Source organism: Propithecus coquereli, unplaced genomic scaffold, assembly GCF_000956105.1.
Source record: "Propithecus coquereli isolate 6110/MARCELLA unplaced genomic scaffold, Pcoq_1.0 Scaffold634, whole genome shotgun sequence".
NCBI classification, from domain to species: domain Eukaryota; kingdom Metazoa; phylum Chordata; class Mammalia; order Primates; family Indriidae; genus Propithecus; species Propithecus coquereli.
The window spans coordinates 232,694-246,864 of NW_012152330.1; the positions used below are offsets into that span (position 1 = coordinate 232,694).

Below are 14,171 nucleotides of genomic sequence, written 5' to 3' on the forward strand. Positions count from 1 at the left end.
CATTAAAATATTCCGTTTGTAAATGAATCTTAATAAAGCTGAAGCTAAATTCTACACCTAGTTACTGAGATTACTTTGTACTATGCTGTCTGTATCAGAAGTGCTGTGAGGCCCAGGCGCTCTGAAAAAACTTTGAAGACACATGAGGATAATGTAGCCCTTTTTCCTGTTCCTGAAGGAGCTCCCTCAGTACAACACCCCCTCCTGACCTCTAGGTAAATGCATGTTTTAAAGTTTTTTCTAGGAAATCAAGTTGAGGGTTGCTTTTTATTTACTTATTTTTCCTTTTGACTGTTATGTAAGAGGTCGGAGGTAGGAAATTATTAAACAAAAGAGTACCTTGATAGTACACCTAATTGTGTTACTAAAGGAGCTCCGTCAGCAGGAGAAAAGACTCACTTTGCTCAAAACATTCAGCATCCCTAAGAAATACCTTGTTTTTGTTTTCTTCTTTGGGAAAAAAGCACCATCAAATTTTTGTTTTGAAGGAGCTTTTTGAAGTGCCAGAATGTCTCACCATTATTAAGAAAATGGTTCTACCTTTTGATGTTTAGAAAGCCAGCCCTCTGGTTAGCCTTGGACGTTAGTGTATCCATTTGCGAGTGAATGAAGGTGAAGAGAATGGTGTGGTCGGATAAGCCATTGTAATACTTGAATGAACAGACTGGCTGTGCTGATCCAGGTAGTGTCTGAGTGTTGCAGACCTCCCGATACGTTTCTGACATACCTTGAATGTTTGTTGTTTTGTGTCAGGGATTCTCGAGTGTATTTTACATGTGTTTAGTTACAACGATCCTTTGAGATAGGTACTATTGTTACCCTTGCTTTATAGGTGAAACTGAGGCACAGAGCTGTGTAACTTAGTCATTACACACAGCTGACTAGCTGCTTGGTTTTAGGGTTTTTTAAAAGTCTTTATTATGGACTCCTTCCTGTGTTTCATTTCTGGGAGTTAGAATTCTTTAAGATAATATTTTATTCTGTAAGGCTAATTGCTTAGAGACTTAAATTTTAAGTGCCACACTCTCAGACCATTCCTAAAAGTAATTTGAGTAATCTCCTTCTGGCAATTTAGATTTGGAACGCTGCTTCTGAAAATACGAAGTTTTCTTTCTTTATAGAGCAGACTTTCATTAGATTTTCATTTTAGTTGAGAATGTATTTGTAGTGCCAGTTCATCAAATTACTACAGAGAAATCCAAAGTCTTGTCTCGTGGATCTCTAGAAATTAATTGGAGAACAGATATAAATAGTAGTAAAAATATTTTTGAGTGATATTTTAACTTTCCTTTTTTTCAGTTGGGATGAGTGGGTTCCAGAGAGCAGAGTACTCAAATATGTGGACACCAATCTGCAGAAACAGCGAGAACTTCAAAAAGCCAATCAGTAAGTTCGTTTTGTAAAGTAAGTATTGGCGAGAAATGCCTGTAGATTAGTTTTTGGACATGGAATGAAAATGGAAATCACGTTGGCTGCTCTGCCTATAAAATGAGTCTTGGTTCCCGTCAGCTGCTGTTGGGCCTTTGACTTTAAGTTGTCAGACAAGCCATGTCCAGGTGAAGGAAGTAGTGTACTTACCATTACTTGAGTCTGTCCTTAGACCCAGGTAGAAAACAGAGCAGGTTGTTGGCAATTGCTGTAGGTATAAACTCACTGTTAAACATCTTCTGTCCTACTCTCGTGGGCTCTGTGGAGGGCACACTCGGTGGGGAAACAACAAAGCAGGGAGGAGGGGGCTCCCATTACCCTTCATCTCTGAAAGCAGGGGCAGGAAAAGGGATCCTGAAGGACTTTGTGGTCTACAGCGTAATTTCACAGTGGGAACGTATGTCAGAGTTGGAATGATAAAATGGGATCGTATGAAAGAAGGCATTGGGATTAGTGAATTCCAAAACAGAAATGGAATTCTCAATTGTATGAGACACAATGTATTATAGTCACTTTTTTACTGCATTGATTTTAATTTTGGTGGATATGGAAGAGCCAAATCTTGGGCTTTTTTTTCTTTCTTTTTTTAGTTTTTTGTTTGAATTTTTTTTTTTTTTTTTGGTAAGTATAATGTTCTCTCTTTGTCCAACTTGTTAAATAAAAACTTGGTGCCAGAATGTGTACAGGCTTGGGACCTCAATTTGAATATAAATTCCTGATGGAATCAAGCAAGCACGATTTATTTTTCTGTGTAACTCCTCATTTTGTGATGACTTTACTGAAATTATTTTTGAAGGGAGCAGTATGCAGAGGGGAAGATGAGAGGGGCTGCCCCAGGAAAGAAGACATCTGGTCTGCAACAGAAAAATGTTGAAGTGTAAGAAGCTCTGTCTTTGTTTTAATTTTGCATACGGTTTTATAAGTGAAATTCATGTTTGATACTCACCATGTGTTAATGATTGAAAATGGAAACCTGGGAACATTGTCGGAACCAGTGGGAATCCCGTTCCTCAGGCATCAGGGTGTTAAAATCATTGAAAACACATGCTGAACCGTGAGTGATGGCTCTCCTGCAGTCCCAGCTACTTGTGAGGGTCACTTGAGGCCAGGAGTTCAAGACCAACCTGGGCAGTATGGTGAGACCTTGTCTCTAAGAAAAAGGAAATAAAATGAAAATACATACGTCTTAATTTTCCTTAGCACGTTTCCCCCTTTGTTGTGGTAAAATAGACATACACCATTTAAACCATTATTAAGTTTGTAGTTCAGTGGCATTAAGTACCTTTATAACCCTTACCTTTCAAGTAGCGTGCGTAAATACACACGTATGTAATGTTTTTTCTTACAAAGCCAGTACTATCAGTAGGGCACGTGTTGTGAGATAATTTTTTGGCACAGTTTGCTTTCTCAGTAGTGCTAAAAATAAACACTGATTAATTCCCCCTTGATGAAACCTATTCTGAGAGTATGTGAGAAGTTAAGGTTTCTAGTAGTGCGCTCTTCTCCCCACCCAGGAAGGAGAAAACCATCACTTACTCGAGGGTAATGGGCCCTAAATAAGAAAGTCATGTCACGCACACGTGGTGCATGTCTGAAGTTTATGTTACCCGAAAGTTGGTGTAAGGAGTGGTAATAAGTATTCTTAAATAAGTATTAATAGTATAAGAACATAAAGATTATAACTTTTTGGAAGAGATCATTTTACTTTTTGCCAGAGTTACTGGTCTGACTTTACTGCTTCAAAGTAAGATGTTAGTACTGAAGGTAGTAATTAATGCATTTTGAGGTGTTTGGAGTTGTTTTACTTTTTTTGGTGAAAAGGTAATTGATTTGGGAAGGATTAGGCATGTTATTGTTTGAGCCTGGCTCATAGTTTGGTTTATGATAAGTGCTAACATTTTCATGATCTGATTCTTTGGAAAACTGTTTAGGTAGTAGTATTCATTAGAATTTAATAGCAGTTGAGTCTTAAAAGGCAGCAACTTTCTCTGTATAGAAAAATGAATTTTATTAAAGTAATAGCTTATATAACACATTGTTTATCACACTGCTGAAAGTTGTTACAGAAATGTAAGTAGTAGTGTGCCTAAAAACTATGTACATTTGAATATAAAGTGTTGTTCAGTTTCAACTACAGAAATAATGGCTGAGTAAATACGTGAAGTAAAGTTTCAAAATTCAAATTTCCCCATCGTTGGACAGTGGGAGCCTCTTGATTGTCCAGAAGGTTGAAGCAAGAATGTCCAGGGGTTCTTGCTACTGGGACATTGAAGTGTATGGGCCGAGTGACTTCTATCCAAAATGTTTGTGGCCAGAGTGTTCCAGATTTCAGAATTTTTCAGATTTTGGAATATTTGCATTATACTCTACTGGTTGAACATCCAAAATCCAAAATACTCTAGCGAGCATTTCCTTTGAGCATCATGTTGGCTCAAAAAGTTTTGAATTTAAGCACTTCTGATTTAGGCTGCTCGGCCTCTATAGTTCATAGATGCTTTATTTTAGAGTTGAGATTACTTGTCAGTATTTTAATTTTAATAGTGTAGAGTGAGTGGGTTAAAAGATTTAGTATAAGGACTTTTGGTTTCTCTTGGTTCTCATGCATTGTTGACGTGTACAAATTAAGTTCATGATTTAATCTGACCCAGAAACACTGTCCAACAGTATTTACATTGTAAAAGCTGACCATACAGAGGCAGGAGAAAACCTGTATTCATATTGGCCAGATCTCACGTTTATATCCAAACATGGGTTGTAAAACGAACCTCAAGACCTAAGAAATATTTAAGAAATATACAAATCTAAAATCTAAATTAATGTTTTGGGAATCAAAACTAAAATAGTTGTAAAAAATATTTTATGCTTTGAGACTTTTCTTGATGGGACTAATAATGTAATACATACTTTTAACATATACTAACTAATACAACCTTGGGAGAAGGAGGTCGTCTCTCAAAGTGTTCTTGGTTTATTTTTCCATTATGTGGAGGGAGATGTGAATTTTAGTAAAAAATCCTTTTGCCTGAGCAGGAGACTATATTTACTACCTGTTCTTGTCGAAGGCAGTATTTCTCTGTGAATTTGTCCCTGATTAAAAGAAATTGAAACAAAGGCAGTTTTATTGGACGTAATTATTTATCTTTCTGTTTTTCTATCCTTTCAGGAAAACAAAAAAGAACAAACAGAAAGGTAAGAATGTTAACTTTCTTAAAACTGATTTATTTTACCTTTACAATACCTAAATTCTGAATTACACTATTTTGAAAGCTATGAAATTTTGGAATAAACATGTTTATTTGTGGTCTCAAATAGGAATCTCAGAGAGATTATAAAATAGGTAGGTACATGGTGGCAGAGACCTAGCTCTTTTTACCCTGGAGAAACTTGTAAGCATTAAGTTATTTTCATCTTAATGACTGCCACTGAAAAGATCACATTTTTAAATAAATGGAAGATGGTAATATTAAATGTTATCCATATTGAATGCTTGGTAGAGCTATTTACAAAAGTTAAATTTTTGGTAGGAATATGATTCTTTAATCATAGATTCAAGTAACAGCTATGTAATGGAGAAATAATGAAAAGAGAGACTGTTTTCCTTAAAGAGTTTCTTATTTAATTAGCTAAAATGAGCCTTCCTCTCCCGCTGACCTTAAACAAATTTTTATAGCACCTGGAAATGGAGATGGTGGCAGTACCAGTGAGACACCTCAGCCTCCTCGGAAGAAAAGAGCCCGAGTAGATCCTACTGTTGAAAATGTGAGTTTTTCTTACGTTTGTGAAGAGCGTGTTTGAATCTTTAGTCTCAGTCATGGTACAACACACAATCGTACAACTTTGATTCTTACAAGCATTGCTAATGTGGTTAACTACCTAAATTAAAAATTTTCTCTTTGGTGGGTAAAGGATATGTTTGTGTACATTTTTATTTCACCTGTAGTTCTAGATTTTGTTTTACCCCAACTCATCATCATCTGTTGCGTAAGCTCCATGATCACATACAAGACTCGATGTTTCTTTGGTGTTAGACTGGAGAGACTTCCTAGGTCACATTAGGTGGTTTATTAAATCCTATGATGGATTAATAAACCTATAAAAAACATGAAAGCCTATCAGTATAGGTCAGAATTCTTAAATATAATTGGTAAAGTATCTTATTTCTAATTAATTGTAATTTCCAAAGTTATGAATTTGAAGGTAGGATTTTAATTTTTAACTGACGTAGTTTATATTTCTGAAGCTGAAGTCATAGGTATACTTACAAACAGTGGTATGATCTGCAAAGAGGCATTTTTGGGCAGTTTTTGAAGACTTCCTTAGAAAATCAATACTTTTAATTTTATGAATTAAAGATGTACCTTTAAAATAGTTGTGTTTGGGATAGTCATTTGGAGATCAAGGATAACTATGAAAATACTAAGTTAAAATGGATGAAGTCAGGATGTTCTGTTTGCAGAACAAGAGGAGCTAAATTACTAACGAATGTTTACTGTCACACAAAAATGCAGACTTTAATGGTCCAAGATAGGATTCTGTTCCGGAAGCTAGCCATATGGTCTTTTTTATTTACTATTGACTGTTCCAGCTGTGCACTTGACTGCTTTTAAAGAATTAATTTATACTTAGTGCCTGTAGAGGTTTTAAAAAAAATAGCACTTTTTAGAGTTGCTATTCAGTAAGAAAAAATAGGTTTTTTAATACCCTTCCTTTTTCTATTCAGGAAGAGACGTTCATGAACAGAGTTGAAGTTAAAGTAAAGATTCCTGAGGAGCTAAAACCTTGGCTTGTTGATGACTGGGACTTAATTACCAGGCAAAAACAGGTACCTTGAAAGCTATACAGATTACAAGCTATATGATGTTCTTGCTAGCAAAAAAAAAAAAAAATTTGAAGGAGAGTGTTATATAGACTTGAAATTTTAAGGTGTGACTGATAATATTTTAATTCAGCGGCTGTACAATTAACCATCAGAATAACTTAGAGAGGAATAAAAGTACATGTATAAATTTCATGTGTTGATAAAGGTGGAAGTAACTCATTTTTGGAGGTTGCTAGGGCAGGAACTCATTTTGAAAATTCATAAAAGTAAGGAAGCATGTGCTTACTGTGGTGTCATTGAAAATGGAATATCCACACACATCCCTGCTGATGGGTGCAGTGGAAAGCATGCACCACCACTTGCAGAGGTGTTCATGGCCCTCCAAAGGACCTGAATCGTATTAATGCTCCTAGGTCTGTTACTAGTTTACAGGAAATAAGGTTGTTTAATAGAGGAACATGTTTATTAATCATTAAAATCCATAATGAGAAATTCTGTAGGACAAACCAGTTTCTTTAAGCAAACAAATGGCGTAGTTAGGATTGGAAAAGGTGGGGGGAGAAGAGTAGGGACTAGATGATTATGAGAATTAAGAGAACTATCAGTCATATACAACACATACAACATCATTTGAATTCTTACTTGAATCCTTGGAAGATTATTTAGTTATACCTAAACTGCCTGTTTTCAAGCCATGGTTCTGGCTGGGCATGGGAGCTCACGCCTTAATTCAGTACCTTGGGAGGCCGAAGTGGGAGGACCACGTGAGGCCAGGAGTTCGAGACCAGCCTGGGCAACATAGTGAGACCCCTGTCTCTGCAAAGTGTAAAAACATGAGCCAGACATGGTGGCATGTACTTACAGTCCTAGCTACTCAGGAGGCTGAGGCAGGAGGATCACTTGAGCCCAGGAGTTTGAGGTTGCAGTGAGCTGTGATGGCATCGTGGTTCTACCACTTAGTATCTGTGAGCTTGGACAAGTTTATCAGCCTTCTTGTGCTTTAATTTTCACATTTAGTGGAATACTAGTCCCTGCTTCATAATGCTGATGTGAAGATAAAAAGATAATTATGTTAATGCTAGGGACCAAATCTGGTACATAATGTGCGTAACAGTAAGTTTGTGACTTCATAATACCGTGAAGGTACATTTGGGTGTGGTGTGTGCTATCTATACGTGTGTGTCGAACAGATTGCCAGTCTTGAGAGCTGTGCTCTCTGGTATGGTAGCCACTGGCCACGTTTGGCTATTTAAGTCAATATACAGATGCTCCTTAACTTACGATAGGGTTACATCCTGAGAAGCCCAGCAGAAAGTTGAAAAATTAAGTCATACCATCATAAGTTGGGGGTCATCTATAATTACATTTTTAGTTCCTCACATTATTCATGTTTCAAGTGCTGAATAGTGCTTTTTTCTTTTCATAATACTATTGCCTGATCTTTTATTGCATAAAAAGCTTTCTCTGATGCAATTTTTCTTTAGAAAAGGGAATACTTGTATTCAAGTGTGTTTTCGTTTTCATAGCTCTTTTATCTTCCTGCCAAGAAGAATGTGGATTCCATTCTAGAGGATTATGCAAATTACAAGAAATCTCGTGGAAACACAGATAATAAGTAAGAATATGCACCTTTCAAGGATACCCAGACATTTAAAAAAAAATTCTTATTTTCAAATAAATCATCTGAAACTTACACTTTATATATGTAATACCATCAGAAACTAGCAAAATAGAGTTTCATTGGTTTGACTCAGGAGTTGGGCTTACAAAGTTTTTCTTAACGGGCCAGATAGTAAATATTTTAGGCAGAATTAAAGTTATGATGTAGGTACCTACATAGCCATTTAAAACTTAACCATTTGAAAATGTAAGAACCATCTTAAGGGCTTTAATTTGGTAAACGCTGCTTTAGCATGTTGTAAGAATTGATGTCATGTGTCCTTGTTAAAACCCTTTAAGAAAAAAACACCAGCCATGGTTGGTTGTCACTTGCTCAACCTTTAATTCTTTACGCTCTTGTTGGTTGAATTATTCCCTGTCTCATTTGTTTTTAGTGACTAGTTTTGAAAGTAAATACTTTTGTTCGCTTCTCAGGGAGTATGCTGTCAATGAAGTTGTGGCAGGGATAAAAGAATACTTCAATGTAATGTTGGGCACCCAGCTGCTCTACAAATTTGAGAGACCGCAGTACGCTGAAATTCTCGCGGATCACCCCGATGCACCCATGTCCCAAGTGTACGGAGCGCCACACCTACTGAGACTGTTTGGTAATGTGCTGTTTAGAAAACATGAATTTTACTTGTTTTGTCTTCCTAAATGAACAAGAGGTAATTAACTTTATAAAACATGGCTCTGTTCTAATTTGATTTTTATCCAAAATGCTAAATAGCAAGATCTCTTCAAGGGTGAAGCTTTTAAAACCATGCTTTTTAGAAGAATTGGTGATGGTTGCATTTGCTCACTGAATTTAAATAATACGGTTATAGTGCTGCCTCGGGTGTAACTTTGGCTAAATTCTCTTCTTTAATTAGTACGCATTGGAGCGATGTTGGCCTATACACCTTTGGATGAGAAGAGCCTTGCTTTATTACTGAATTATCTCCATGATTTCCTAAAGTAAGTCTAAGCATGCTTGAAATTACAAACGTGAATCTGAGAATTACTGTAGGATAGGCAAGATTAACACTCCAGATGCTAAAACGTAATAAAGTAAGTGAAAGAATGTATTGGCACAGGTGTAGACAGATGGTTCACGGAACCGTCTAAATAAGTGGACTTACACGGGAGTCTCACCAATGGTGGAATGGCCTGTGGGTGTAAAGGGGATCACGGTGAGTACTTAGACTGGTGACGAGACAACTGACAGTTTGGAAGAAAACAGTAAAAGCCACACTTATGTCGGGCACCAAAATTCTAGATGAAACTAAATTTTAAATCTAAAATTAAAACAAGTTAAAACAGTATTTTTATAGTTTTGTAGTGCTACACGTATGATAAAGGGCTACTGTCTTCACTACACAAAGAAGGGTTCTGATTCAGTAAGAAAAAGACAAGTGGTGAGCAGGACACAGGACAGTTACGGAAGTGGTGGTGCAAGGGACTGTTGAAAATATATCGATTGTAATGCCAGTGTGGACTGTCAGCGAGTCTCTTGTCAGATTGGCTCAGGTCTAAATGATTGAAGAAACGCGGGAAGGGACAGTGCTGGTTTGTGCAGCCTTTTGGACAACATTTTATAACAGTGTTTTAAACAACCGAGCAGCTATTAAAACAACGAGGTTGCTCTCAATAGAGTGAATCAAGCAGGTGACAGGAAAAATATTGAACTGATGAAGATGTTCCTGTTGTGTCCACTGAGGAAAGAACCAAGCTGCGGTAGAGGAGTTTGATGTCATCCCCCCGTTCGTAACGGTGTTAATTTCAGTCTTGGGGAAAGATGAATGCTTTCCTAAAGGATAGATCGCAGTTAACAGTGGATTATTTCTTGGGCATGGTGCTGGGAGAAAAGGTTGGGAGTTTTGTACTTTTCTACTTTGACCGTATATTTTACAATAAATTTAGAACTGCAAGAGGGGCTCGAGAATCTAAACAGATTTATAGCCCTGCTTCCCCAGTGATGAATGCCTTCTCTGGGTCTCAGTTCTTTGTGCTCCACTGCTCGGCATTCCAGCCCTTTAATACGACTTGAAGAGCTGAAGGAAACGTCTGGATGTTATTGTTTTAGGATAATTAAACATAATTCAGCTCTCAGGTTGGCATTCTGAAGACATGACTGTTCTTTGCTGTTTGTGAAGTTGGGGGAGTAACTCCCGATTCCATTCCTGTGTGCATAATGTTACCTAACGCGTAGCCTGTTTACCTGAATTGTAATTGTGTGGTTCTACTGCGAAGTAGCAGTTGGTTTATGTCTCTAAGGAAAGTGTTTTCTGTGGCTTACGTATATAGTATGTAGGAAGAGATTTGGGTCAACATGAGATTTTTTAAAAATCTTACTAATGAATAACATCTTTTTTTTAAGGTACCTGGCAAAGAATTCTGCGACTTTGTTCAGCGCCAGCGACTACGAAGTGGCTCCTCCCGAGTACCATCGGAAAGCCGTGTGAGAGACGCTCACGCACGTGTTTGGATCTCTGTAAACACGTTTTTGTTCTTAGTCTTTCTCCTGTACAAACGATGTACTTTGAAGATGTTAGTGTATAACAGAATTGATGTTTGTTTTCTGTTTGATTTTAAACAGAGAAAATAAAAGGGGTTATAGCTCCTTTTTTCTTTTCTTACTTTTTTTTCATTTCAAAGTTGCTACCAGTGTATTCAATGACGGACAACAGAGAGACATGCTGTAGAGTGTTTATTGCCTAGTTGACAAAGCTGCTTCTGAATGCTGGTGGTTCTATTCCTTTGACACTACGCACTTTTATAATACGTGTTAATGCTATATGACAAAATGCTCTGATTCCTAGTGCCAAAGGTTCAATTCAGTGTATATAACTGAACACACTCACCCATTTGTGCTCCTTTTTTTTTTTATGGTGCTTAAAGTAAAGAGCCCATCCTTTGCAAGTCATCCATGTTGTTCCTTAGGCATTTTATCTTTGCTCAAATTGTTGAAGAATGGTGGCTTGTTTCATGGTTTTTGTATTTGTGTCTAATGCACGTTTTAACATGATAGACGCAATGCATTGTGTGGCTAGTTTTCTGGAAAAGTTGATCTTTTAGGAATTGTTTTTCAGATCTTCAATAAATTTTTTCTTTAAATTTCAAAGAGCAGTGTGCTTGTGTGGATACGTTACAAAAACCATTGTATACTGTGTGTTCCTTCTCATATTTAGACAGTGACTTTTCAGGTGTTTAATTCCCTGATATGAAATGAGGTACTTAGCTTTGGCACTGAGCTCTAACACAGCAACTATGGCAGCTGCTGTGTTGAGTCGTAGCTAAAAGTTAGAAGCTCACATGACTATTTCTCTGCTTGCCACAGACCTGTCAATTTTGAGCACTAAGGGCATTTTTACCTGTGTGACAGCTTGCTTTCTGTCAATAAACCTTTATGGGTTTATCTTAGAAACATGAGCTTAAAACAGCAGTAGACAACAAAATGTTTGTAAAGGGCAACTTCGATAGAGAAAAAAAGTGGTCTGGACTTGGGTAGACGTGACACGCGCCAACAATTAAAATGCACAGCAGCAGGTAAGTTCAGGTGGTAAGAGCTACCGCTGCACAGGGAGGGCGATTCAGGCAGGGAGATGGGGATGAGTTCCAAAGAGGCCTTTGAAGGGTCCTGCTCCTAGATGGAGTTATTTTTCTAGCCTTGTTACTCTTCCTGTTTGTCCCCTGCTGTCTGTTTATTTATGTTTTCCCTTCTGTCACAAATGTACTGGTTTAGTCTGACTTTTAAAAATTATGGATTATTGCTTGGAAATGTTCCGCCATTGAATATTATCTAGATGTGATTTTTCTAACGTGGAATGCTAAACGAGTTTGCCTGTCATTCTTGCGCAAGGGCCGTGCTAATCTGTACTGTTGCAGTTTCAGTACATGTACGACTGAAGTGAGCACTAGGTGTGGTATTTTAGTGATACACTCATGGTTCCTTGAACATTAACGCTACTTGGTTAGGAGTCTAAAGATTTGCTTGTTAGGCACACCTAAGATGGGACAGCATTGCCAGTCTTTTCTATATTCCAGTGTCTGCAGAATGCTTTTCCTTTTATTTTTTTAAGAGACAGGGTCTTCCTGCTACGTTGCCCAGGCTGGCCTTGGAACTCCAGGGCTCAAGCAGTCCTCCCACCTCAGCCTCCTGGGTAGCTGCAACTATAGGCATCCCGCTGTCCTTGGTCACAAGAGTAATAATGTGTTTTTACTTGGTCAAGACTGTCTTTATACATCGTTTATTTTTAAATTATGCAAATGCACCTTAGTTTGACACACAACTGTGTCAAATAAGAGCAACCACTCGACCCTTTTTGGCTTCAGGACCTTTTTATAATTTACCATGTTAAAAATTGAGGCTCACGCCCCCCCTTAAAACTGATGGTTCCTGTTTGATGGGAGGAAAGGCCCAGGGTTGGGTTAGGGTCCGAATGCTGAATCTCAGAGACGGCTTCTACTTCCTGTCACTGTGCTGTTCCAGCCAGGTCTTTTTTTTCTTCTTTTTTGACTGTTGGACTTGCTTTCACCTGGTGTTGGATGGAAAGACCAAGTTGGAGAACACTAACACAGTATATGAAAAAAATCCCAAATTTTCTAGGTCTGAATTTTTTTTTAAGTTCTGGAGACTCGTCTTGGCCGTGTAGTAGACTGTATAGTCTGAAACTGCCCATTACATTATGCCTGGAAATGTAAGATGGGGTGTTTCTCTTAAATGCATACATGAGCAGAAAAGGAAGAGACTAAAACTGGAAACGCCAAAGCTGTGTCTGCTTTCAGTCTGGGTGATACAGGGACACTGCATGTGAGTATTGTAAAAATAGAGAAAAGGAATTGGTAAGAAAGGAACAAAGTAGACCTGGACCAGTATAAAGTAATGGCACACTTGGTAATTCAGAATAATCTTCCACTGAGGACTTTTGTAAAATAAGCAGAATTTTAAAACGTCTGAAGGCACCGGAGAACTGCGAAAGTGGTGAAGATGGTCCAGCATCTCGGGGCGGACAGTGTCTGTGGGATGTAAGCCCAGGTTCAGTGTGGCTGTTACCTTGCAGGTGTTTGCCAGGGTCAGAAAGCGTTACCTGATAGGTTGATTGTTACTTTTGACAGTCACTTGGTTGGGCTAAAGGACATGAATTGGAGTCTGAGACCTGTCAAGAAATTAGGACCCCGAAAGGCTACTCCTTAGGGATAAGGATGAACCAGATTTAATGATTTGATTCTTCAGACAATTTCACAAATGCGATATTCAGTAAATAACTAGGCGTATGAGACAAAACCACACGGAGTTGGTGCAGCAAGGGCATGTCTGGTGGTCCCAGCTGCTCAGAAGGCTGAGATGGGAGGATCATTTGAGCCCAGGAGTTCAAGGCTGTAGTGCGTTAGGATTGGGCCTGTGAGTAGCCTCTGTACCCCAGCCTAGGCAACATAGTGAGACCCTGTCTCAAAAAATAAATAAAATTACATGAAAAAAAATCAAGAGAAACTGATTTAAGAAATAGACTCAGGATATAAGCTATTAGATTCAACTTTTCTTGAAGAATCGTAATTGCCCTAAGTCATTCTTTAAGGAAAGTCATTCAGACATTGGCATTAAAGACACACTTATGCTAAGAGATAAGCTGAGATGAAGAATTTAACCAGCAAACTTAAAACTAAAAAGCATATGGGCATTCTAGCACCAAAACATAGAATAGCTAAAATAGGAACTCAGTGAATAGGGTAACAGATTAGACACAGCCGAGAGAAAAGTTGAACGATAGGTCAGGAAGAAATATTCATATTAAGGGACAGAGAGACAAAAAGGTGGAAAAAGGAAGAGACAAAAATGGCCAGGTGCCGTGGCTCATGTGTAATTTGGCAGGCTGAGGTGGGAGGACCACTTGAGGCCAGGAGTTTGAGACCAGCCTGGGTAACAGACCCATCTCTGCCAAATATTTAAGAATATTTCCTGGGTGCGGTGGCACATGCCTGTAGTTCTAACTACTTGGGAGGCTGAGGAGGAGAGGATCACTTGAGCTCAGGAGTTCCAGGCTGCAGTGAGTTGATTGGGCCACTGTACTCCAGCCTGGTCAACAGAGCAAGACCCTGTCTCAAAAAAAAGATGGCTTCAGGCAAGAGAAAGAGAATAAAGGGCATCCAAATCGGGAAAGAGAAGGTCAAACTACCCTGTTTGCCGGTGATGCGATCTTGAATGTGGAAAACCGTGAGGACTCCACCTAAAGATTCCTGGAATTGATAAATTCAGTAAAATCTGGGTTACAAAATTACACAAATC

General features: G+C 38.2%; 1 protein-coding gene across 2 annotated transcripts in view; it reads left to right on the forward strand.

The window, feature by feature from the left end:
- Positions 1-11,011, forward strand: part of MORF4L1 (mortality factor 4 like 1) — a 23,995-nt gene extending 12,984 nt beyond the window's left edge. The window contains exons 4-13 of one of the 2 annotated variants that reach the window (XM_012659802.1): positions 99-215; positions 1,300-1,386; positions 2,225-2,305; positions 4,592-4,617; positions 5,099-5,187; positions 6,149-6,250; positions 7,774-7,862; positions 8,342-8,514; positions 8,779-8,863; positions 10,266-11,011. In XM_012659802.1, the coding sequence (XP_012515256.1) occupies positions 99-215; positions 1,300-1,386; positions 2,225-2,305; positions 4,592-4,617; positions 5,099-5,187; positions 6,149-6,250; positions 7,774-7,862; positions 8,342-8,514; positions 8,779-8,863; positions 10,266-10,350 (934 nt within the window). In that variant the 3' untranslated portion in view covers positions 10,351-11,011. The remainder of the gene's footprint in view (positions 1-98; positions 216-1,299; positions 1,387-2,224; positions 2,306-4,591; positions 4,618-5,098; positions 5,188-6,148; positions 6,251-7,773; positions 7,863-8,341; positions 8,515-8,778; positions 8,864-10,265) is intronic. The other variant, XM_012659803.1, reaches the window with a different exon arrangement.
- The last annotated feature ends 3,160 nt before the right edge of the window (positions 11,012-14,171 follow it).